Genomic DNA, 26,972 nt, shown 5'->3' on the forward strand with positions numbered 1-26,972 from the left:
GAAAAAGAATCACTAGCACAGACTTCTCATCTGATATAGTAAGTGCTGAACTAATTGAAACAATGGAATACTATGTAATCATTAAAAAGGAAGGAACAGTGTGGAGGCAACTAGTGGGGAGGAAGTTCTCTATGTGCTAATATTGAACAATCACCAAGAACTAACCTTATGTGTAAAGCATGGTACAAAAAAAGTAAGGTATGCTACCATCGTTAAAAAAAAAAAAAAAAAAGACTACACACAAGCGTTTTTATATTTATGCATAGCATATATTTATAAAGTTTCCCCAGAAATTGGTAACACTAGTTGCCTCTGAGGAGGGAAACCTGCTGACAGGGGAAGGGGATGCTGGGCCCTGGGCAAAATGGAGCTTTTTCACCAGATAAGTTTTTGTAACTTTTGAATTTTGTGTGAAGAGAATGCATTGCCCACACACACACACACACACACACACACACACACAAATTTAAAATAAAAAAGAGAAGCCACAGAATGGGAGAACATACAATATCCAGAATATATAAAGAACTCTTAATAAGAATATATAAAGAAAATTTAGGCCTGGTGCAGTGGCTCACGCCTGTAATCCCAGCACTTTGGGAGGCCAAGGTGGGCCTGAGGTCGGGAGGTCAAGACCAGCCTGACCAACATGGAGAAACCCCGTCTCTACTAAAAATACAAAATTAGCCGGGTGTGGTGGTGCATGCCTGTAATCCCAGCCACTCGGGAGGCTGAGGCAGGGGGATCACTTGAACCTGGGAGGTGGAGGTTATGGTGAGCTGAGATCACGTCATTACACTCCAGCCTGGGCAACAAGAGTAAAACTCCATCTCAAAAAACAAAAACAAAAATAAAAACAAAGAAAATTTAGGCTGGGCACAGTGGCTCATGCCTGTAATCACAGCACTTTGGGAGGCAGGCATATCATTTGAGGTCAGGAGTTCAAGACCAGCCTGGCCAACATAGTGAAACCCTGTCTCTACTAAAAATACAAAAAATAAGCCAGGTGTGGTGGTACACATCTGTAATTCCAGCTACTAGGGAGGCTGAGGCATGAGAATCGCTTGAACCCAGGAGGCAGAGGTTGCAGCGAGTCGAGATCATGCCACTGCACTCCTGTCTGGGCGACAGAGCAAGACACTGTCTCAAAAAAAAATATATATATATATATATATATAAATAACTCAAACTATACATATATAGAACTGAGTAACAAAAACAACCCAAAGGCAAAAGATTTGAACAAAGACTTCACAAAAGAGGATATACAAATAGCCAATGTGCATGTGAAAGAGGCTCAGCATCATTAGTAATCATGTAATCACAAATTACGACCACCATGAGATATCGCTACATACTCACTAGAATGGCTAAAACTAAAAAAGTCGACAATACCAAGTCTTGGCAAGAAAGTAGAGCTACCCAACTCTCATACATTGTAACATCATTCTTAGGTATTTACTCAAGAGAAATGAAAACACATCAACCAAAGACTTGTACATGAATGATCACGGCAACTTTATTTGTGTCCTTCTAGGAATTTGTCCATTCTGTCTAAATTACATAATTTATTGGCACAGGTTCACAGTCCTTCTTGCAATCCTTCTTCCATTCTGTAAGGTCATTAGTAACATGACCTTATAGACCCACTCTTTCATTTCTCATCTTAGTAATTTGAATCTTCTTTTTTTCTTAGTCAATCTAGCTAACGGTCTGTCATTTTTCTTGATTTCTTTTTCAAAGAGCCAAATTTTGGTTTCCGGTTTTTCTCCATTGTTTTAGACTGCTATCTTTTAAATCTTGGAGTAGAAGAAGAGAAACAGAAACCTGAAAAGCCCTGAAATGCACCAGACTCTCCAGTGGGGATTTGGCTGGCAGCACCTAGCACAGTGCCCAACACTTGATAAATATTTGATGAATAAATGAATGGAATATGAACTTCCTAAGTTCAGTTTCTCTCATCCATTTCCTCCGGGAGAAAATTCTGTTTTCTGGCCAGTTGAAATAAACCTTTCTTCTGAAGATGTACAGGTCACATAGAAAGATTCCTCTTTTCTTTTCAGCATCATCATTTTGAATGAGTCAAGAGTAATTTACTCTTATGAAAACAAAATGAAAATCAAATTAAGGGGAAGACATGAACATTTCTACTATAATCAGATCCACAGTAATATAAATATAACATAATTGTGAGTATTTATTGTGAGCTGCTTATTTGTTAAGGCTATCTATAATTTGGCCTTGAAGTCATAATTTATAGTAAATGAATCCTAGCTCACTCAGGATTTTCTTCTCCACAATTTATGTACTCTTTCTGCAGAACTGGTTGTTTCCCCTTCCCCATATGCCTTGAGTTTTATCGCAGTCTTACTATATAATGTTACTATTCTAGAAAGCATTTTTCCTTTTCTTTCATCTTTTACTTTCTGAATATTTAAGGTACACCACACACCTCAAGATGCACCTATCCCTACTATCAGTACCTATCAAAATATATTTAGTCCTTGCTACTCGGGAAGATTGCTTGAGCCCAGGAGTTCAAAGCTGCAGTGAGCCACAATCACGCCACTGCACTCCAGCTTGAATGACAGAGCGAGATCCTATCTCTTAAAAAAAAAAAAAGCAAAGAATCTTCTTTGTAGTCATATAAAGTATGTTGTTCATATGAGTTATGACTATCAGTTATGGGAAGAGCTTTTGGACCCTATTGTACACAACCTCATTAAGTTATCAAAACAGCTTTATGAGACAGGTACTATTATTATCCCCATTTCATGGATGGGACAACAGGGTTCAGAGGAGGTAAGTGACTTGCCAGCCAGTAAGTGATTATATTAGAACTCCCTTGGCCAACTCTAAAGGCTCTATTCTCTCTACGCAGCTGCAACGGCCTCACACTTACACTGCTCTAACCAACCTCTCTAACAATTCTAAACTTCTTTACACAGTGTGCTTCCTTGCTTTGGAACAAGAGGTGGTAAGTATACTTTATTCATGTAGCTTCTGGCAACACTGTTTCTCACAATTAACAGATTAACAGATTCTCTTGACCCATTTACTGGAACACCACAAATCTACAGATAGTTGAGAAGTTCCTTGATTCATGAATAAATCAATAGCAATAGCAAGACTTTTCAAGTAGCCTTTTCATAATTTAAACACAAGGAAAATTTAAAATGGAAAATGCTGTGTTTTTGTTTTAAATCAAGGAGCAAACATGCCAGTATCAACACTTGAAGACATATTTGTTTATGTAATAACAAAACTGGTTTATGTGAAATGCAAACCAAACATTGCTTTCATAACTTACAATCTTGGAATACTGCAATGTGTCTTTAATAAACATTACCCTTTCTACTCACACTCAGTACTGGATACAGAAAAATCTAAGAGAATCAGAATGATTTGAGAAAAGCAAAATACAGTGGCTACCTTGTTCTTCAGAGTCAGACTGGAAGTGAAGATGTGAGCATTTTGCTCAAACCATGGCAGGGGAGACATGCCTGGATATCTCCACATGCACACATGAGCACCACAGCCCCACACCTGTCAATCCACAAATCTAAACAATGTCTAGCCATCATACTGTATGAGACACTTTCTAGGTTACTCAAAAAGCTTCAAGAATACCTAAAATAATGTGCCAGGTCTCCCAGCACACCTGGAGGGGAGGATCTGGTTACAGCGGAAGAGTGAAGGGAACTCAACTGCATCCTCTTACAAAGAGGTGTCAGTCTAATCCCCAACAGAACCACCTCCCAGAAACACTTCTTCCATTTCCACTTGTTGACAAGTTGGTTGTCCCTCTCTCTGGGGAGAAACTGACATGAAGCTAAAGTAACCCTTCACTAGAATATGGATTGTTCTGAAGGAAACCAGAACAGAGCAAATGTCACTGGGCTGAAAACACCTCTTCCTCTTTCAGGGAAACTAGCAATGTCCAAGACCAGGAATGTCCTCTGCCAGGAACGATGGGGGCAAGGGCATGAAATGGGGTCCAATAAAGTCTGGACAACTGTGAAACAACCGAAGGTTTGCCCCTGCTCCATGACTTGAACCAGGAAGGAAAAGAATGTCTCAAGCCAGAACAAAAAGTTCACAAAATTGACCACAGAGAGAAAGGGTAAAACTCACCACAAGCCAACATGCACCCATATTTGACCTGAACAGATTTGAAAAACCACCAGAAAAGTACTGTCTCTTTTTTCCCTTTGTCACAGCTTAGCCTTATTTCTTTGGGGTTTTGAGCAGTTATGACAATGTGGCTGTTATCCCTTCTCAAAAACAGTCATAACTGCTCGACAGGACTATGAGTGACAGCCCTCACCGGCCCCTTTTTTTGAAGCATGATCAGAGTTATTTGGTATCAACCATTATTAACCAAATTAGAAAGAGAGAGGGAAGATTCTTTCTCCCTAATTTGGTCAAATAGCCAACTGGGGAGACTACACTCTTGAAGGCTGGGAGAATGACCCGTCTGACACAGCAATGCTGCATCCTTCCAACGCTGGCAGACACATTGACATATAAATTCTTTCACACTCACACAAGACAGACTATACACGATTTATATATTTTTTCAACTTAATGTTTTTTTCCATTGTTGCATATAAGTATATACAAGGCTATCTTATTCTTTTTAATACTGCATTTTAAAACTTACCATACTTTACTAAACCAGCACCCTACTAATACCCATATAAGCTTTTATCTTTTGCTATTAAAAATAATACTGCAATAGGTATCCTTATAAACACGGCATTTGGCACGGGTCCATTTATTGAGTCACCAAATGTCTGTATACTCAACCCATACCAGGTTTTGTTCATGCATGGAAATTTAGCAATAAGCAAACCAGATCAGGCCCCTTGCCTTCAAGAAGTTTACAGCACAGTACCGGAGAAAGTAAACCAAGTATGTCTGGTAGTTTAAGTTCTGTGAAGCAAGATTAAAGCCAGGTAAAGGGGGAGGAAAACTGGGCAGGGAGGGGGCTGCTACTAGTTTGTTTTTGTTTGTTTGTTTGTTTTTGACACGGAGTCTCACTCTGTCACCAGACCGGAGTGCAGTGGCCCGATCTCGGCTCAATGCAACTTCTGCCTCCAGGGTTCAAGAAGATTCTTCTGCCTCCAGGGTTCAAGAAGATTCTCCTGCCTCAGTCTCCCGAGTAGCTGGGACTACAGGCACACACCACCACGCCCAGCTAATTTTTGTATTTTTAGTAGAGACGGGGTTTCACCATGTTGGCCAGGATGGTCTTGATCTCTTGACCCCATGATCCACCCGCCTCGGCCTCCCAAAGTGCTGGGATTACAGGCGTGAGCTACCACACCCGGCCAGGGGCTGCTACTAGTTTATACAGGGAGGTTGGGGGAGGCCTGAATGAAATAGATGAATAAGCCTGCAGGCTGTCTGGGCCAAAAGGCCTGAGGCAAGGGAGTGGGCAGGGAGAGAGAAGTGGGCGGAGAGGCCAGAGAAGCAGCAGAGTAGGATTACATGGGCACTTGGAGCCCATGGAGGATATGAGGGGAATGTGTGAGAACTGAGAAGTCTCTGGATGGTTTCAAGCAAAAGCCAAAAAGAGGCCAGGTGCGGTGGCTCACGCCTGTAATCCCAGCACTTTGGGAGGCCGAGGTGGGAAGATCACAAGGTCGGGAGTTTGAGACCAGCCTGGCCAACATGGTGAAACCCCATCTCTACTAAAAATACAAAAAATTAGCCGGGCGTGGTGGCAGGTGCCTGTAATCCCAGCTACTCGGGAGGCTGAAGCAGGAGAATGGCATGAACCCTGGAGATGGAGGTTGCAGTGAGTCGAAACGGTGCCACAGCACTTCAGCCTGGCCAATAGAGTGAGACTCTGTCTCAAAAATAAATAAATTAATTAATTAATTAATTAAATTTTAAAAGCAAAAAAACATGATGCGACTGATGTTTCTTATGTTTTAAATAATCCCTCTGTTTGCTGCCTGGATAAGTGACTAAAGGTGGGAAGGTGGAAGCACGAAGACTAGTCAGGCGGCTGGTACAGTAATACAGGCAAGAGGGGAGAATGGCAGTTAGGGTAGCAGCAGTGGAGAGAGTGAGAAGTAATGAGATTCTGGATATGGTATTTCAGAAGGACTTGCTCATGGCTTGAGTCTGGGATGAAAAAGATGGAAGAGCCAAGGCTAATTCCAAGGCTTATCTTTGGAATCAAGAGTGGACTAGATAACTAGTTTGATATGCCTGTTGGAGATGCAGGGCTAAACATCAAGAAGGAGTGGGAGACAGGAATTTGGAATTCAGGAGAGGGGTTTCTGGCCTGGAGTTATCAGTGTGTAGATGTGTGAGGCTGGATGAGATTGCTTAGGGACACCATGCAGATAAAGAGAGGCCATGACAGAATGGAGTACTAGAGCGTTCCAACATTCCCACTAGAGGTAGGGAGATGAGAAGGAACCAGCCAGTAAGGTACAAAAGGAATGAACAGTGAGTGGAATCCCAGAAGCCAAGTGAAGATTCAGCTCTTCCTGTCTGTGCCAGGGTAGTGCCTGGTCCATGCCAAACAGAGATGCCTTAGTTATGCCCTCAGGATGACCGCATGGACACGGCTGCACCCACAGTAATGGAGACTCCTGGCATCAAGCTCTTCGAGAAGTGGACATTTTCCTGCAGGATGGCATCGCAGTGATGGAGAAGTATGCCAAGTCCCAGCCCCACACCCCAGGGTGCTATGGGGCCAAGCACTTCTGCAAGTGAAGGGAGGATCAAAAGACAGAAACGACCTTAATGTAGACACCTTTAATGACGTTAACTAGAGGTGGAGAGGAAAGAAAGCCTTCTCCCTACATAAGCTAGTTTATCCGGAGGACAGACACAACAGAAAAGAACTTGTTGAATCAAAACAAACATACGTATTTGTAATTTTGATAGATGTTGCCAAATTGCCTCCACAGGTGTTTGTACCATCAGTAATATATGAAACTACACCTACTGGGCAAGGCTGAATGAGAAAAGCTGAAGGCATGCTTGTCTGATAGTGAACTTCCTCTGAGTGAATTAGAGAATTATCCTAAATCAACTGATCTCAATCTTGGCTGCCCATTAGAATTATCACGGTGGCTCACACCTGTAATTCCAGCACTTTAGGAGTCCGAGGCAGAAGGATCACCTGAGGTCAGGAGTTCGAGACCAGCCTGGCCAATATGGTGAAGCCCGTCTCTACTAAAAATACAAAAAAATTAGCCGGCGTGGTGGCGGGTGCCCGTAATCCCAGCTATGTGGGAGGCTAAGGCAGGAGAATCACTTGAACCTGGGAGACGGAGGCTGCAGCGAGCCAAGATAGCACCATTGCACTCTAGCCTGGGTGACCACAGGGAGGCCATCTCAAAAAAAAGAGGCAGCAAGAATTATCTAGAGAAACTTCACAAAAAAAAAAAAAAAAAAAAAAAATACTGCTCCCTGGGCCATCCTATTAGATCTAAATTTCTTGAGGTGGGGACTAGGCATCAGTATTGTCTAAGAGATCTTTGGAGGATCTGAATGCTTAGCCAAGACTGATAACCTTGTTCTAAGACAGTGTTTCTCAATGTTTAATGCACATACCAATCACTTAGGAATCATGTCAAAATGCAGATTCTGAATTGGTGTGTCTGGAATTAGGTCTGATAGTCTGCATTTTCTATGAGCTCTCAGGTGATGTCAATGCCACTCATCTATGGGCCACACATTAAGTAGCGAGGTTCTAAAGCAATAGATGTCAGGTGGAAACATATGGAGAGGAGGATGAGCTAAGCAGGGGTGGGCAAGCAAGAATTGGCATGACATTCCAGGCAGCTCATGAGGAAAATCACTTGGCAGAGACGTAACTTCCCAGGAGGGGACCAGGGAGGTAAACAGGTACCTGATCACAGAAGGTCAGGCTAAGGACTTGGACCATTACTGTGTAAGCAATGGGGAGTCACTGCAGATCTCCAAAGATGGGAATGACGCGTGCAAGGAAGCACTTTACGAAGGTGGATTCTGGCTACAGTACTCAGAACAGACTGGATGGGAGAGGAGGGCCTGACTGAATGAAAGCCAGGAAAACCATTTAGATAATCATACATCCAATTAGGATATCAGCAACGGAAATGAAGAGCAACATTAAAGAACAGTGGCTGGCCAGACAAAATGGCTCACATCTGTAATCTCGATACTTTGGGAGGCCAAGGTGGGAGGATTGCTTGAGTTCGGGAGTTTGAGACCAGCATGGACAACATAGGGAAACACTGTCTCTACAAAAAAATAAATAAATAAATAAAATTAGCTGGATACGGTGGTATGCGCCTGTGGTTGCAGCTACTCAGGAGGCTGAGACGGGAGGATCACTTGAGCCTGGGAAGTTGAGGCTGCAGTGAGCCGAGATCGCATCACTGCACTCCAGCCTGGGTGACAGAGTGAGACTCTGTCTGAAATAAATGAATGAATAAATAAATAAATAAATAAATAAATAAATAAATAAATAAATAAAAAGTAACTCAAAATAAAGACCTAAACATCAGACCCAAACCCATAAAACTCCTAGGAAAAAAATCATACGGGAAAAGCTTCAAGACACTGAAGTTGGCAATAGATATGATGAGAAAATGACAGAAATCAAAAGCAACAGGCAAACCTAAAAACGTCTATTTTGTCCAAAGGACACAACCAACAGAGTAAAAAGGCACTTACAGAATGGGAGAAAATGCTTGCAAAACATGTATCTGATAAAGGGCTAATACTGAGAATATATAAACAACTTCAATAACAGTTTTAAAAGACCCAATTTTAAAATGCGCAAGGGACTTGAACTGACACTTCTCCAAAGATGATATACAAATGGCCAATAAGCATATGAAAATATAGTGAACATCAGAAAACTGCAAACCAAAACTGTAATAAGATATAACCCCACACTTTCTAGAATAACTACTATCAAAAAAAAAAAAAAAAAAAAAACAGACAATAACTAGTGTTGGCAAAGACACGGAGAAAAAAGAACCCTTGTATACACTGCCGGCAGGATTGTAAAATGGTGCAACTGCTTTGGAAAACAGCATGATGAGTCCTCAAAAAATTAAAAACAGGTTATCACATGATCTGCCAATCCCCTTCTAGGTATATATCCACATCCAAAAGAAGGTCTCAAAGAGATATTTGCATAACCATGTTCATTGCAGCATTGTTCACAATAGCCAAGAGGCAAAAGCAACCTAATGTCCATCAGAAAAATGGGTTAAGAAAATGTGATACACATACACAATGAAATACTACTCAGCTTTTAAAAAGATGGAAATCCTGTCACATACTACAGTATGGATGAGCCTTAAGGATGTTAAGCTAAGTGAAATAAGCCAGTCACAAAAAGACAAATATTGACAATTCCATTTACAGGAGGAATTTAAAGTATTCAAATTAATAAAAACAAAGTGGAAAGGTAGTGACCTGAGGCTGGGGAAGACAGAGATGGGCAGCAGCCATTTAATGGGTATAGAATTTCAGTTTTGAAAGATGAAAAAGTTCTGGAGATCTGTTGCACAACAATGTGAATATACTTAACACTATTCAACTGTATATTTAAAAATGGTTAAGATGATTTAAAAACAGCTGGGGTACTTAACGCCATCTTATTATATATTCATATCTAAAATTACCATTAACCTCAAATGTCAAAATTATTGTAGAAAAGTCATAAATTGTATTTAATGCTTTTTCTTTGGGGAAAAAAAAGTACACGTGCTTAGGAAACAAACCCAATGTCCATCAACAGATGAATAAACAAAATGTGGTATATCCATAAAATGAAGTATTATTCACCCATAAAAAGGAATGAAGTAATGCTGGAGGGATGGAGAAAAAGGAGAGATATTGGTCAGTAAGTGTGAACTTTCCATGACAGGATAAATAAGTTCTGGAGACCTAATATACAGCATGGTGACTATAATATATTTTATACTTAAAATTTGCTAAGAAAATAGATCTAGGCTGGGCGTGGTGGCTCACACCTGTAATCCCAGCACTTTGGGAGGCCGAGGCAGGTAGATCACAAGGTCAGGAGATCGAGACCATCCTAGCTAACATGGTGAAACCCCGTCTCTACTGAAAATGCAAAAATTAGCCAGATATGGTGGCATGTGCCTGTATTCCCAGCTATTCAGGAGGCTGAGGCAGGAGAATCGCTTGAACCCAGGAAGTGGAGGTTGCAGTGAGCTGAGGTCGCACCACTGCGCTCCAGCCTGGGCAACAGAGTGACACTTTGTCTCAAAAAAAAAAAAAAAGGAAAGAAAATAGACCTAAAGTGTTCTCACCACAAAATGGCAATTACGTGAGGTGATGGTATGTTTAGTTAGCTTAACTGTGGTAATCATTCCACAATATTTAAGTGTATCAAAACATGCTGTACATCTTAAGTCTACACAATTTTTACTTGTCAATCATACTTCAATAAAGCTGGAGAGGGAAAGGAATGAAGTACCGATACATACAACATGGAGGAGGCTTTAAGACATTAGACTAACTGAAAGAAGCCAGGCATGAAAGGCCACACATACTGGTATGACTCCATTTATATGAAATGTCCAGAATAGGAAAACTCCAGAGACATATGGCAGATTAGCAGTTGCCAGGGGCTGGGAATAGGGAAAACAGAGAGTGTTTGCTCATTGGTATGGGGTGTGTTTTTGAGATGATGAAAATGTTATGGAATTAGATAGTGACCGTTGCATTATCTTGGGAATATATTCAAAACCGCTAAAGTGTATGCTTTAAAAGGGTGAATTTTATGGTATGCGAAGTATATCACAATTTTTTAAAAGCATATATGCCTTAGAAAATCTATAATTTTTGACCTACTTTTCCTCAAATTCCTGTTCTATTCTTGCCAACATCATTCAGCCAGTTCCCAAAGCCAGTGACCCTAGAGTCTCTTCCGCAATGATCTTTCACTGTTTGTCCGGCACACCTCACAGCTGCTTCTGAACCCCGTAGCTGGAATTGGGATTATCTTACTGTTTCAGTCTCCTCCCCCAGCCACTGTTGATTGGCCCAGGTTGAGCTCAGTTAATTAGCCTAAAGGCAGGCATGTGACCCAAGCCAGGTCTCCCTGACCTTTTCCCCTGGGAAGAGAGACTCACTCCCTTTCGGGAGGCAGAGCTGTGCAATGTGAGGGAGGCGCACTGCCACAATCCCCCCACGTGGATGATGTTGGTCTGAGAGAATAAAGCCGACCCTCAGTAGCATCCAGACCCTTGGTTCCAGCTCCCTCCTATGTTAAAGCAAGCCTGTCAATAGGCTCACCTTTTTGCTAAGTTAATGCAAGCTAGATATCGATTATTTGTAAGCAAAACCACTATGGGATACTTACCCATATTTTTTTGGGAAAAAAATTTGGATTAAAACAATTTTTTTTTTTTTTTTTTTTTTTTGCTTTGTAAGCAAAACACACTCTCTGAATCCAATGAGCCAAAGCCCTACTGAAACTGCCTCCTCCAACCTCCCCGTAACAGCCTTCTTCTTCTTGGACTCCTTGCCTCCAGGCTCCACCCACCCGATCCCAGCTAGGGCTGGATCAGTGACTCTAACCCCAAACACGGCCCTGCTCCTCCCCTGCTTGAAACACTTGATTGGAATGAAAAGATTAGCCAGGCACAGTGGAACATGCCCATAGTCCAAGCTACTCAGTAAGCTGAGGTGGGAGGACTGCTTAAGCCCTGGAATTCTAGTCAACTGTGATTGTGCCACTGCCCTCCACCCTGGCCAACAGAGTGAGATCCTATCTCTTTAAAAACAACAACAACAACAACAACAAACACTTAATTGGTCTCCCAGTTGCTCAGGTTAAAGTCCTTACTATTTGCCACTACAGACCACAGCCAGGACCCTACCAACCTTTCCAGCCTCATCAATCCCCTTGCTCGCCCGTGCGTGCATCACATGACACTACTAAGCTTTGGTGTGTGCTGGTTCTTCTGCCTGAGTTGCTCTTCCTTCTGTCCATTTGTAAGACACGTATTCCTTCATTCTCCAACTGACACATCATCTTCTTTGGAAAAGCCACCATCCTCCAAAGCAGGGTCTCACGCTACTTTATTCCCTACATGTAACTTTCATCACAACTACATGGACACAGGGCATGGAATGATAAACAAAGGAGACTCAAAAGGGTGGAGGGAAAGGAAGAGGGGTGGGTGATGTGAAATTACTGAGTATAATGTACATTATTTGGGTGATGAGTACCCTAAAAGCACTACACAATCTATTCATGTAACAAAATTACATATGTATCCCATAAATTAAAACAAATATATATATATATTTTTTGTCAGAGTCTCACTCTGTCACCAGGCTAGAGTCCAGTGGCACGATTTTGGCTCACTGCAATCTCCAACTCCCTGGTTCAAGCGATACTCCTGCCTCAGCCTCCGGAGAAGTTGGGATTACAGGCACACACCACCACACCCAGTTAATTTTTGTATTTTCAGTAGAGACGGAGTTTCACCATGTTGGCCAAGATGGTCTTGATCTCCTGACCTTGTGATCCACCCTCCTCAGCCTCCCAAAATGCTGGAATTACAGGGATGAGCCACAGCGCCCGGCCTGCCACTCAGGTTTAACAAATAATTCTTTTAAAAAACATAGTAACTCGGCCAGGTATGGTGGCTCACACCTATCATCCCAGCACTTCGGGAGGCTGAGGTAGCAGGATCGCTTGAAGCCAGAAGCTCAAGACCAGCCTGGGCAACATAGTGAGACTCCTTTCTCTTAAAAAAAAAAAAAAAAATTAAACAGCAGGGCACACTGGTACACCACTAGGAGCTAAGACTGGTCAGGAGCTGAGGACTACTCAGGAGGCTGAGGCAGAAGGATCACTTAAGCCCAGGAGGAGTTCAAGGCTGTAGGAGCCAAGACTGTGCCACTATACTCTAGCCTGGGCAACAGAGCAAGGCCCTATCTCTAAAATACATACACACACACACACACACACACACAAACTATAGCAGATGCTGTCAGTGCCCCACCCATACATCCCCTCACCCTGATCACACTTTAGTGCCCACTAGCCTGACTCCTACCTACCAGCATCTGCATGTCTTGGCCTGACCACTTCCCCTGGCCACTGAACCCACGGGGCAGGCTAGAAAGCACCTGGGAATTCATGTCCAAACACCCCACCCAAGGAGCCGTCAACCAATGACTAAAGAGAGCTGCTGTTTGAAGACCCCAGCTTCCTTACCTGGAGTGGGGATAACTGAGGCTCGTGTTCCATGCTGGCTTCCAAGGGCTTCCCCCATGGGGTAAAGCTCCAGCTCTGCTCAGTGGAAATTGGCTTGGTAACGTCGCCTCTGCTGATTGCCTTCCCTTCCGTGTCTCACTTCCTTGCTCCTCTAATGTCAGTTTCCTCACCTCTCAAATGAACTACTGGCGATTAAATGCTTTCTCAGGGTCTGCTTCTAAGGCAATAACAAAACTTAGCATTGCTGTGGTCTTTACTGTGTACCAGACGCTAAACACTCAACTAAGCTTCAGAATCCCCCTGTAAGATAATCCACATTTTAGACAGGGGAAACAGAGGCATTACAAGGTTAAGAAACTTGCCCAAGGCCACAGAGCTAAGTAAATGCATTCAGCATTTTTCACATTCCACTGCAACCATCTGTTGATGTGTCTCTCTTCTTCGCTGGACCATTAACCTCTCAGGGGAGGGATCGTTTTTATCTTTCTCTACAGCCCCAGCATGTAGCACAGAGCCAGGCACGTAGCAGATGCTCAAGAGCTATAGGGGTTTTGAAAAGTGCCTGCACTCAGCCACCCAAACACGCTGCGTGCTTTTCCTGCCTCTGTGCCCCTTCTCAAGCAGGAATCCCCAAACACCTTTTCCACTATCCCACTTCCCCCGACCAACACACACACACAAACTCACACAATGACAGTAATTCCTGATTCCTGTGCTGGTTGCCAAAATGAAGAATTCTATGGGGCAAGGCAGACATAAGACAGCATATGAGTCCTCTAAAGTCTAGTAAACAAACCCCATTGCTCATACATGAATCAGCGCCTGTTGGCCGGGCTGTTGTTTATGTACTTACTTTACTTTGAGAGGCTCTCATTTATCCTGGAACACCTGCCTTCCTCCCAGTGGCCTTCACTAACACTTGATTTTCAAACCGCGATGACATCCTACCCCTGATTTTATTGTCACTATGCACTTTGTCTAAATTCTGGCCTCAAACCTCTCCATCTTCTATGCCAATCTCTATTTGGATCTACTGGGATTACACATCTATTCAATAAAAAAGAACTTCCTGGAGGCAGCATTTGTTTCAACCTTGAAGTTTGAGTAGGCTTGCAACAGTGGTCTTCAGGCAGCCTCTGTCCTGAACACCTGACTTGAAACCGTGTCCACGGTTTCTTTACACTTCACTGGCACATGTGCTTCCTGGTCTGCGCTCCCCTCTCAAAGAGGGCACCACTATTCAGCATCAATCTCCTGGACTTTCTAGTCAGTCACACCCACTACACCAAAATCTGTCATCTTTATATTTTCTAATCTTTCTCTTCCCAGGCAACAGGTCCAACCAAAACCAGGTTAATTCTTCCTATCTTACCTCTTTCACTGCTGGTCTCTCCCCATCCCTAGCCCTGATCACACATCCCCCTGCTCAAAAACCCTCTTGCGGTCGGGAGCAGTGGCTCACACCTGTAATCCTAGCACTCTGGGAGGCTGAGGAGGGTGGATCACCTGAAGTCAGGAGCTCGAGACCAGCCTAGTCAACATGATGAAACCCCATCTCTACTAAAAATACCAAAATTAGCCTAGCATGGTGGCATGCACCTGTAATCCCAGCTACTCAGGAGGCTGAGGCAGGAGAATCACTTGAACCCAGGAGGTGGAGCTTGCAGTGAGAGATCACACCACTACATTCCAGCCTGGGCAACAGAGCAAGATTCTGTCTCAAAACAAAACAAAACAAAACCACCACCCTCTAGGACTAGCTACTGCTGAAAGAATAAAAGCTAACCTCCACATCGCAGCATTCACAACGGTCTCATTCTCCTCCTGACCTGTCTACCCACCTCCTTCCTCTCTCACTAATCTCTACCTCTAGACTCTCAAAACCCACTCACAACGCATGACCCAACTAGTCCTTCTCCAGGGGCCACAGGTCTTTCCTGTCTCTGCCCTTCACCTTGGGGCTTTCCCCACCCATCTGAAAGCCCCCTCCAACTTCATGGACCTGGTGAAAACACAACCTCTGCCACCTCAGCTGATGTGCAGACATACCCCCTGCTAGTGGGGCTACCAATAGGAATAAACACCCCCTTCTCCCTACTCCTCAGGTAAAACCCAATTTTCAAGTCGTATTTTAACATCATGGTATTGGTAATTTAAGTTTCAAGCGGCAAACCAAATTGAAAACAATATCAACAAAAGGGAATTTATGACCCCCTATAACCAGGAAACTGTGCTAACTTCAGGCACAGCTGGCACAGTCAGATCCTGAACTCAAATGATCTTTCCCCTCTTCCTCTCCTAGCTCTACGTCCCTCTGGCTTCATTCTTAGGCCAGGCACTCTCTGCGTTGAAGGACACAACCATTCACAATCTAGTAGAAAGACAGACATTCTTTCCCCTATCATCCATCTTGTAAATCTCAGGAAAGGCTGCCTGGCTCTGTTAGGGCCACACATCCACCAGGGATGCTATTTTGGCTAATATAAGATATTGATATTAGACCAGAATGGGAAGGATGAGGAGAGAAGCCGGGGTATTTCTGTCCCAGCCCAACCCCTGCTCTCTGCCTCAGATTGTGTCCTTGGCAGCTGCCTCCTCTCCAGGGCCCCCTTCCTCTGAGGTCCCAGCTCTTGCTCAACGACCCTGCCACAGGTCTAGTTCCCACAGAAGCTCCTGGGTTCTACTTAACATCGCCTCTTCCCCTAACCCTCCAGTCCTGAGGGTAACAGCAACTTCCTGCTGTTGCTACTCCCTGGGTCAACTTACCATCTATCATCTATGCAACTGACTCCTTGTATTATAGTCTCTCTGTTTGAAATACCTTCACTGGCTTTTATTCCCTGATCAGACCTCAACTGATACAGAAATTGACAAAGTATAGGCCAAAATGTAGACAGAAATGTGGAGAGTACAATATCAAGGAATAACAACCACTACCACCTCCTATGTCTTAAAGCTTCGCTGTATACATCACCCACTACTCTACAAACTCGCTGGGTCTTCCTATCAACCCAGTGATGTGGGCACGTCTGTTATCCCCTTTTCACAGATGAGAAAACTAAGGCTTAGAGACGTTAAGCAACTTGCTGTTACCAAGACTGTAAGCAGTGGGGCTGAGATTCAAATCCACACAACATGATTCTAGCATTAACACTTTTTTTTTTTTTTTTTTTTTTGAGACGGAGTCTCGCTGTGTTGCCAGGCTGGAGTGCAGTGGCACAATCTCAGCTCCCTGCAACCTCCACCTCCCCAGTTCAAGCGATTCTCCTGCCTCAGCCTCCTGAGTAGCTGGGACTACAGGTACACGCCACCAGGCCCAACTAATTTTTTGTATTTTTAGTAAAGACGGGGTTTCGCCATGTTGGCCAGGATGGTCTTGATCTCTTGATCTCGTGATCTGCCTGCCTCAGCCTCCCAATATGCTAGGATTACAGGAGTGAGCCACTGTGCCTGGCCCGCGTACACACCTTAAAACAGGAAGTGAAGGAGAAGCATTTCAAGCAGGAGGTTATCAACAGGATCAAGTGTTACCTACCAAGGGATCAGGCAAAATAAGGACTATAAAGCATCTACTGGATTTAGCAATAAGGAGATCACTGAGGACCCTGAAGAACAGAGTCAGAAACCAGGCAGCGGGAGGCTGAGGAGTACGTCAGAGGTCAGGAAGTGGAAGCAACGGCCAGAAACCTTCTCTTCAGAAAGTGTATTGTAAAGAGGAGTCACAAAATAAGGCACAAGGCCAGGCACGGTGGCTCAGGCCCATAATCCAAGCACTTTGGGAAGTTGAGGCAGGAGGATCACTTGAGGCCAGGAGTTCGAGACCAGCCTGGGCAACAAAGTAAGACCTTATCTCCACTCCCGCAAAAAAAAGGCACCAGATGGGGGAGAAAAGAACATCATAGCAGAGCTTCATTTACTCTTTCTCTCTGCGTGTGCGCGTGCGTGTTTAAGAGACAAGTTCTCACTATATTGCCCAGGCTGGTCTTAAATTCCTGGGCTCAAGCGACTGTGTGCGTGTGTGTGTGTGTGTGTGTGTTTAATAGAGACAAGGTCTCACTATATTGCCCAGGCTGGTCTTAAATGCCTGGCCTTCCAGCAATGTTCCTGCCTTGGCCTCCCAAAGTGCTGGGATTACAGGCAAGAGCCACCACACCCAGCAACTCTGTTTTTTAAAAATGAGAGCAACTTGGCCAGGCATGGTGGTTCACACCTGTAACCCCACCATTTTGAGAGGCTGATGCGGGCAGATCACTTGAGCTCAGCAGTTCAAGACCAGCCTGGCCAGCATGGCGAAACCCTGTCTCTACCAAAAACACAAAAATTAGCCAGGCGTGGTGGTGCGCATCTGTGGTTCCAGCTACTCAGGAGGCTGAGACAGGAGAATCTCTTGAGCCTAGGACGCAGAGGTTGCAGTGAGCCAAGATCGTGCCACTGCATTCCAGCCTGGGTGACAAAGCCAGACACTGTCTCAAAAAAAAAAAAAAAAAAAAAGAGAGAGCGCAACTTGAGCGTGTTTAAATATTGATGGGAGTGAGCTGGTTGAGAGGGAGTCCAAAGATACAGGGGTAAGTTAGGAGGCCAAGCAGAGCAGGGTCTCCAAGAGGATGGGGGGTAGGGGGAGGGTCTACATCCTCAATCAGCCTTAGACTATCTCCTTGGAATGAGGGCCAGAAAGAAAACATGGCTATGGATACAGATCATTCTGAAATTTGAAGAAGGGAAGTTCCTTTCTGGTGGTTTCTATCTTCTCTAAGGTGGAAGGTGAGGCGATCAGCAGAAGGGAGGGTGGAGTAGAAGAGTGGAGGGTATGAGGAGCAGAGAAAAGTTTCAGATAAACCACTGTGCAGAACGGAGGGTCTGGGGAAAAGAATGAGTGTCCAGGACCACTGAAGCCCTAGCTGTGGCTGAAACCTGCGAACTTGCATTGGCAGCAACCTTTGAGCTTCCTGAGCACCCTGGTTGTAGATGAAAGACATGAACAAACGGAATGATCCAAGCTGGGTATAAACAGAAGAGAGCAAGGGAACTGAATATAGAGGCAGGAGCAACCACGAAGATGGGCCACAGAATCTAAAGGAGGTAGGGGAATCCAAGAGGTCACAGAACAGAACAGGTACAGTCAGTTGTTACTAACTCAGAGACCTGGAAAGCCAGGAGGGGAAAGCAAGACAAAATGATATATGTGGAGAGAAGGGAACCTTTGTACAATGCTGGTAGGAATGTAGCTTGGTAAAGCCATTATGGAAAACAGTATGGAGGCTTCTAAAGAAATTGAAAATAGAACCACCATATGACCCAGCAATCCCTCTTCTGGGCACATACCCAAAGGAACTGAAATCAACATCTCATAAAGATATCTGCACTCCCACGTTCACTGCAGCATTATTCACAAATAGCCAAGATATGGAAACAACCCAAGCAGGCCTCAATGGATGAACGGATAGAGAAACTGTACTGTGTGTACACACAAAACTGAATATTATTCAGCCCTAAAAAAGAATGACATCTTGTCATTTGCCATAACGTGAATGAGCCTGAAGGAAATTATGCTAAGTGCAATAAGCCGAACACAGAAAGAAAAACATAGGATGATCTCACATATATATGGAATCTTTTAAAAAATTCAAATATATAGAGATAGAACACAAAATAGTGGCTATCACAGGCAGGTGGGAGAGGAAATGGGAAGATGTAGGCAAATGGATACAAAGTAGCAGATATGGAGGAGTGTACAGCTCTGGAGATCTAATGTAGAACATGATGACTAAAGTTATTAATAATAAAATTGTACTGTACTTGACAATCATACTAAATGAGTCATTTAGATGCTCGTCACAAAAACGAGTATGAGATGATGACTGTGATAATTTGCTCCACTATAGTAAACTTTTCTAGCTATGTGTATCCCATAACATCAAGTTGTATACCTTAAATAAACACAATCAAATGTGATAATATCCAGTGGCACTATTTCAGAGCTGGAATGCTTCTAGGTATTACAATGCAGGGTGTGGCCATGGGAGAGGGCAGATGAACTGTTAAAAAGGTGAAGGTGCCTGGCGCAGTGGCTCACGCCTGTAATCCCAGCACTTTGGGAGGCCAAGGCGGGCAGATCACCTGAGGTCAGGAGTTCGAGACCAGCCTGGCCAATATGGCCTGTAGTCCCAGCTACTCAGGAGGCTGAGGCAGGAAAATCACTTGAACCCAGGAGGCAGAGGTTACAGTGAGCTGAGATCACAGTGAGCTGAGATCGCGCCACTGCACTGCAGCCTGGGCAACAGAGCGAGACTCCATCTCAAAAAAAAAAAAAAAAAGGAAGGTGATTAAACATAAGGAGGTCAAGAAACTGGTAATTTTGGAGACTTGGACAGATCAGCCATGTGAATGATTAAAGCCCCGTGGGGGGAGGACATGATTTGAGAAGACAGTAAGTTGGGGTCTAAAGATTTAAAGAATGAGAGTGAGAAGCTGTGAAATTGGAAAATGACAAAGAAAACGGTAGTGGAAGGTCTGTAGTAGATATTTGTTTCCTGTTTGTCTAACATCTACTTCTTGATTTTGCTCTGGAAACCTCCTCCTCCCTTCCCAGGCACGGGGGGGCTTCCAAAATATTTGAAATTTTCTGTATCTTAATCTGGGGGTAGGAACATTTTATTATTCTTTAAATTGTACAGGTAACTTTTACTCTTTATATACACACATTGTTATAAACTTCATGTATATATTCCCCAATTTTAAAAAAATTCCTTTCCTCATTCCAAAGACAAGTACCTGATTCAGGTCTGCGCAATCAGAATCAGAGACTGGTTTAGGCGCCTGACCCAATTTAGACCAGTGAGACACCAGCCCAGAGCTTTGGCCAGAACTATCAGGAAAGGAGTGCTCTCCTTCTGCTGGAGCTGGGAAGCTTGTTTATAGAACATATCCCTTCACTGGCGTGAGAACAAGGCTGACACAGAAGAAAGCAGAGCCAAGAGATGGAAAGTGACAGATCCCTGACATCATTGGAATACCTTGCTCCAGTCATTCCTGAAGCCAAAATACCTGGGCCTTTTCAGCAATGTAAGCCAGTAGATTTTTATTTTCCTGTATCCAGTTTGCATTTAGCTCATATCCTTTTAACTAATAAAGAATCCTAACTAATTCAGGGCTTCAAGGTAGTCTCAGTTGAACAGCCTATGTGATCCTTTTCAATACATAATCAAAGTGTGCCCCCCTCCTGCTCAAGACCCTGAAATGCCCCTTGCCCATGCTAACTTCCCACCCCATGGCCCTGGCAGTAAAGGTCAAAGTCCTCAGGGTGACCGGCCACACTCAATATAATCTGACCCCTCCTTCTCTGCCTCCAGCCTCTAACTGTCCAATGCTCACTCTGCCCAGCCATACTGGCCTCTAGGCTGCTCCCTGACATACTGGCCCTGTGCCTTCCAGCCTCTGCTTCCGCTGGTCCCTCCCCCGACACTCTTCAGATACTCACCCACTAACTCCCTCACCTTCCAGTCTGCTCAAATGTCAAGTTCTCAACAAGGCCTGCCAAATCCTCTTCCTCGTGGCCAGTTCTCCTTTTTCCTCCTCCCATAGCATTTACTGTGCAATACAGTACAAACATGCTGAAATGTATCCAGTGAGGGCAGAGTTTTCAGCTAACTTATTCAAGTTCCTAGAACAGTGCCTAGCTCATAGTAGGCCTTCAAATATGTATCAAAAGAACAAAAAGAATGACAGGAGCCTCAAAGGAGCAGAGCCTGGTTTGTAAAAGGTAATGGAGGAAAAGCCTTCTCTATTTTGAAGACTTCAGAGGATGTCTAAGTGGCCTAAGGGGGCAGGAAATAGATGAAGAGTTCAGAGAAGAGATTGAGGATGTGGGAAGAGGTGTTAGCCACACAACGGGGCTTAAGAATCCAGTATTAAGTTTTGGGAGGGGCACAGAAGTTGGAGGCTGAGTCAGAGGAGAAGCAGCCTGGAACAATTTGCAGATGAAAGTTAAAAAAGCAGAGTAAGGCTAAGCGATGTATTTACATTTTAGATGGAGATAGCCATATAAGGTCCAGTGAGGCTCACGCCTGTAATCCCAGTACTTTGGGAGGCTGAGGTGGACAGATCACCTGAGGTCAGAAGTTTGAGACCAGCCAGGCCAACATGGTGAAACCCCATCTCTACTAAAAATACAAAAATTAGCCAGGTGTGCTGGCGGTCACCTGTAATCCCAGCTACTCAGGAGGCTGAGGCAGGAGAATCAAATGAACCCAGGAGGCAGAAGATGTAGTGAGATTCCACCACTGCACTCTAGCCTGGGAAACAGCAAGACTCTGTCTCAAAAAAAAGAAAAACAAAAAAAAGGGTGAGTTTAGCAGGCATCAAAAGAACCAGTCTTGGCAACCTCTGGTAGATAGAAAGGGATTCCTCCTTTGGGAGCCTATGAAGAGAGGCATCACACCATGATTTGAAAAATTTGAGAAACTGGTGGAGAGTCCATCATATTTGGTCTTTCTCTTCTACCCAAGCACTACAGAGTTCATTCACAAGTGTCAGCTGGACCAAGACACAAGGCTACCCCGTTTATAGCACCATCTTGGCCCCTCAGAAAGCAATTCCCCTCTGCATAATAACCCTGTACTATGATCAGCCCGTCAAACCTTCATTCCTCTAGCCCAGAACTGACCCAGAATCCCTGTCATCCAGGATCACAACCCTAGTATCTAATAAGACAAAACTGGCTTCTTTTCAAAGACAGACCATAGCACTGAACTGTCCTACTACCCCTCTGATGACCCTCATGCTGCTGAGGCAGGAGAAAGCCAGCCACAGGGAAGGCTTCCTTCTTCTGGCTCTGACTCACCTCTGTGGCTTGCTAGCTTCTCTCTACAGAAATTTCTTCAGAGTTATGAGACCATACGTGTATGCCAAGATTCAAGGAAAATGTTACTCCTAGTCAAAGAAAGGAATTACAATGCTTAGCCTCTAAGGAAAAGTGGCTTACTATAAATTAGGCCCTTGAGAATGGTGTCATTTAGATGCTCCCCCACAGCTGTTAGGAGATTTATTAAATAATCAATAATTAGGCCAGGCACCATGGCTCACGCCTGTAATCCCAGCACTTTGGGAGGCCAAGGCGGGCAGATCACTTGAGGCCAGGAGTTCAAGACTAATCTGGCCAACATAGCGAAACCTCATCTCTACTAAAAATACAAAAATTACCCGGTCAAGGTGGCACACGCCTGTAATCCCAGCTACACAAGAGCTGAGGCACGAGAATCACTTTGACCAGGGAGGTGGAGGTTGCAGTGAGTCAGGATCAGGCCACTGCACTCCAGCCTGGGTGACAGAGTGAATCTCTGTCTCAAAAAATACATATATATTCAATAATTAAGAATGCCTCCAAGACTCACCCTCCCACACAGAACAGACCCTTTAAAGGAAGCCATCAGTAATTAGACCTGAGACTGACTTCTTGACCACTAACTAGATCTCGGTGGTACGGAGAATTTGTCTTCCAAGTACTTATTAGTAAAACACCCATACTTCTGAGTCAGGTATCATCCATGAGTGATTCGTTAAGCAAATATTTAAAATAGCTATCTGTAGTAGTCAGTCTCTAAGATGGCCCAATCATCCCCACCTCTTGGTATGCACACCCTGGTATTCACACCCTCTCCCCACATTGTACCAGTGTCAATCTGTGTGACCGACAGAATACATCACAGGCATGTCATTTTCAAGGTAAGTTATACAAGACTGGCTAGAGTCTTGGGCTCTCTTGGATCACTTGCTCTGGGGGGAAAAACCAGTTGCCACATCCAACAGCCCTATGGAGAGTAACTAAGGCCTGCAACAGCCATGTGAGTGAGCTTAGAAGTGGATCCTCCCCTAATCCAGCCTTCAGATGACTGCAACCTCAAGAAAGGCCTAATTCAGAACCACTCAGATTGTCCCACAGACACTATTTCCAGGTGGTAAGTTTTGGGGTAATTTGCTACACAGCAATAGATAATTAATTCAGTGGCCTACAAAGAACTGAGAAGGAAATGAGGTTTAACCCCAGTTCCTACACTATTTTAAGACCGATTTTTGTCCCTAAGAAAGCAAATTTATTCAGTCATTCAACACTTTTTGGAGACAGGGTCTCACTCTCTCGCCCAGGCTGGAGTACAGCGGTGCAATCATAGCTCACTGCAGCCCTGAACTGCCGGGCTCAAGCAATCCTCCAGCCTCAGCCTCCCTGAGTAGCCTGGACTACAGGTGCATGCCACCATACTCTGTGTGTGTGTGTGTGTGGAGATGGGGTCTCAATATGTTGCCCAGGCTGGTCTCAAACTTTTGGCCCAGAGCAATCATCCCGCCTCAGCCTCCCAAAGTGCTGGTATTACAGTTGTGAGCCACTGCACCTGGTCTCCATTAGCTTTTTTAAATTTTCCTGTTCCTAATGCTTTGGAACTTCACTCCCTGCTTTCACAAACCCTGTGCAGAAGGTACATCAAGTCAGGTCCCACTCTCTAGTGATTTTAAGTGCTTCAAGGCGGGCAGGTTATATATTTCTCATACTCATTTTTTACTGTACCACATGGTGTCCCCTCTGACGGGAGAAGAAAGTTAGGTCCCCTGCTCCCATTAATATTGGGACAAGGGGGAATCCATTTAGTATTTTACTAGGGAGAGAAAATCTTGATCACAAGACCTGAGAACAATGCTAATTTCTGCAGTTAGTGACTAAGTGACGGCAGGAGCGAGGATGCAATTACTACTCAAGTCCCCTTCACAGCTGAAATGGCCATGGGGATAGGGAGGAGGCCGTCCCTTACCCCTGCCTGGACTCTGCTGTGTCTCCAAGCAGCAGGAGGGTTGTGCTGCTCTAAGAAAATCTGGAGCCTGTCTCTGTACAAAGAAGGTCAAAGGGCGAGCTTTCTTTCCATCAACCACAAAACCAGCCTCCGCCAAACCTAAACAGAGTGGTAGGCCGTCGGAGGTGAATGGAGCCCCAGACAGAAAACCACAACGAGGCTCTCCTCCCGCTGCCGGCTGGGGTCTGAGTCAGGTGACTCCTCAGGACAAACAGCAAACCTAAACAAAGATCACTCCCCACATGACTGACTCGGGGGAAGAAGACTCTAGCTGTAAGCCCAGGGCTGCCCGGTCCCAGCACGGAAAGCCATGAACTCCTGCTTCTGTGCACTCTCGGGAAACTGGAGGAGCTACAAGTTATGCAGCAGCTCAGCCTGCAGAGATGCACCTGGAGGAACTCGGAACCCCATCATAGGACACCGGCGCCCTGCCCTGCACACACGCCTCCCGCCCCAACACGAAGGCTGGACCCCTCCCCACCAGCTGTCACCGGCGCTCGCGACCAGTCACAGGCAGCGAAGCCCGTCCCTCTGCGGCTGCGACCCCGCGGAGGCGGCAGAGGAGACGCTTTCGCCGAGAGCTCAGGGGCCAGGGCACGCCCGTCCCCCGGGAAGGGGCGGCAGGGTGGGCGCGGCCCCAGGCCCAGGAAGGCTCCGGATCCATCATCCCCCACAACGGGGAGCGAAATAAGCCTCCCAGACCCCAGCCCCAGGCGCCCCACCTTGTCACCGAAGCTGCGGGCCATCAGCAGGTCCGGGCTGGGCGTGCTGTCACCACCCACGGCCTCCTCGCTGCTGGAGCCGGCCAGCGGGTGCGGCATGTCGCGCAGGGAGTGGGGCCCCGTGGACTGCAGGGCCTTGGGGGGCCCGCCCGCCATGGCGCGCACCGCTCGGGACGCGCTGCCGCCGCTTCCTCCTGCTGCCCGCCGCTGCGAGCTCCCCGAGCGCCCCGAGCCGAGCCCCGCTCGGCCGCCGCTCAGCCCGAGGCCTTCCACCGGCCGGGCCGGGAGCCGCTGCCACCCGCCGGCTGGTCTCTGCCGGCGCTGAGACGCTCAGCTCCGCGCCGCGCGCCCCCGCTCCGCGCCCGAGCCCGCCGCGGGTCCGCTGGCAGCACGGCAGCGGCGCCCAGCCCGCACAGCCACGCCCCCGAGACGCCGCGGCTGCCCGGGAGGGGGCGGGGAGAGCGGGGAGGGGGCACGTGGGGAAGCAGGGAGGAAAGGAGGGAGGGAGGGAGGGAGGAGGTGCAGCCCCGCCCCCGCCCGGCAGGAAGTGCGCCCTGGGCCTCTGCGTCTGTCCTCCCAGTGTCCAACGTTGCCTCGCGGAGGCCGCCGTGCGGAGCAAATGTCTAACGGAAATCAGAGGTGGAAAAGAGGTTGGAGGAGCCTGCTCCGTTCCACTCGCTTTTACTGATGCTCCCACCAGCAGCCACGCTTGGGGCTGGGGGCTTTGAGGACACGCACGTGAGTCAGGGTCTTATGGCCTCTAAGGCACGCACAGGAAGAACCCGAAATAGACGGAATTAAGACCCATATCGGAAGAATAGCATAAAGAGCAACGAGGCTCAAAAGAGCCAGAGGACATCGGGTGGGGAACCTGGAAGGGGCTTCAAGGAGGGGGGGTGTGGGGAGTCTTCAGCCTCACTCTGAGGTTCCCATTGTGTCTTGCTTCTGCAGCTGACCTAGGTTTGTGTAAAGTCAAATCTCAGAAGAGCGAGCATGAGAGCTGCAAATGATAGGCGACTCTTCAACTTACACTTTCGCCGAAGAGACTTTTGAAAGAACCATGAGGTTCAAGTTATTTTTCATGCATTTGTGTTTCCTTTCCAGGCCTTGGGCTGAGCTGATTGTCAGCTTTATTTGCTGGCATGGTGCAAATAGTCAAGGTGTTACTTCCAGCCCATTGGGGTGTAGATTCACCTCCTTTTTCCACCTTACCTGTCCCTAGATCTTCTGTTTCCAAGGCCAATTCTTTAAAGGGTTTTCAGTCCTTCTAGCAAAGTAATGGGTAGGGAGGCGTATCGTGAGGGACCACATTTTCCCTACCCATTCCAAACTCAAAGGTTTGCCTAGCTTTACCTGCTAAAAGGTGATGACAGATTTTGACTCTGGGATTCACTAAGGCCTCTACTACAGTTTTCTCTAGAAACAAGTAGAAGAGAATGCAGAGGGTTGAAACTTACCCAAAATATCAGTCAGAAACTCTGAGCTTCAAAGACCTTCCCCTGTTTCCCCCAATGTAATTTATATAGGGTTGCACCCTTAGTCCTCAAGTTATCATCTTTATCTCCTCCACGTAAGCCTGCCTTGGCTGGGAAAAAAATAGCATTCAAAGGGCACTGGGAACAATTTTAAATGCTGCATTTAAGGAATGCCAAGTTCTGGTCCTCTTGGAGTTGGATTAAAATTGTTAACACTTTCACATTCAAGGACTGCTTACGACTACTACAGACCCTATTATCTGTTCTTCTGAATTAGCATTAAAACAAATAGCACAATATAACTAGAAATGAGTTTTCTATAGATGTATAACATAGGTTTTTCTTATTGAATGGTGCTACTGATTTTAACAACCAGGCTGCCTTAAATGTGATGGAGATCCGTATGGATTAAGACTCTATACAAGCTTTCTCTTTAGGGCACCAGGGGAAAGTGAAAAAAGAACCACATTTGAATTCTGCTTTGTCACTACAAGTGGGTGACCATGAGCAAGTTACTAACCTTAGTGAACCTGTTCCTAACCTAAAAAGGAGGAGAATGGAGAGCAGGTAATAATACCTTATGAGATGGTTGTGAGAGTTAAATAGCATTCTTTATGTCATAGTCCTAGCAAAGTGCTGGCATGGAATAGATGCTCCCTAAATGTTAACTATCTACCTTCCTTTCCCTTTCTGTCAGACTTTCTCTACT

The 26,972-nt window shown here is 45.4% G+C and overlaps 1 protein-coding gene across 1 annotated transcript in view; it reads right to left on the reverse strand.

Annotated features, from left to right (window-relative positions):
• Positions 1–25,205, reverse strand: part of SNX30 (sorting nexin family member 30) — a 127,827-nt gene extending 102,622 nt beyond the window's left edge. Inside the window, exon 1 of the mRNA XM_023201747.2 lies at positions 24,789–25,205. Coding sequence (XP_023057515.2) covers positions 24,789–24,944 — 156 coding nt within the window. The 5' untranslated portion in view covers positions 24,945–25,205. The remainder of the gene's footprint in view (positions 1–24,788) is intronic.
• Between the last annotated feature and the right edge of the window lie 1,767 nt (positions 25,206–26,972).

Source organism: Piliocolobus tephrosceles, chromosome 14 (genome assembly GCF_002776525.5).
Source record: "Piliocolobus tephrosceles isolate RC106 chromosome 14, ASM277652v3, whole genome shotgun sequence".
NCBI classification, from domain to species: Eukaryota; Metazoa; Chordata; class Mammalia; order Primates; family Cercopithecidae; genus Piliocolobus; species Piliocolobus tephrosceles.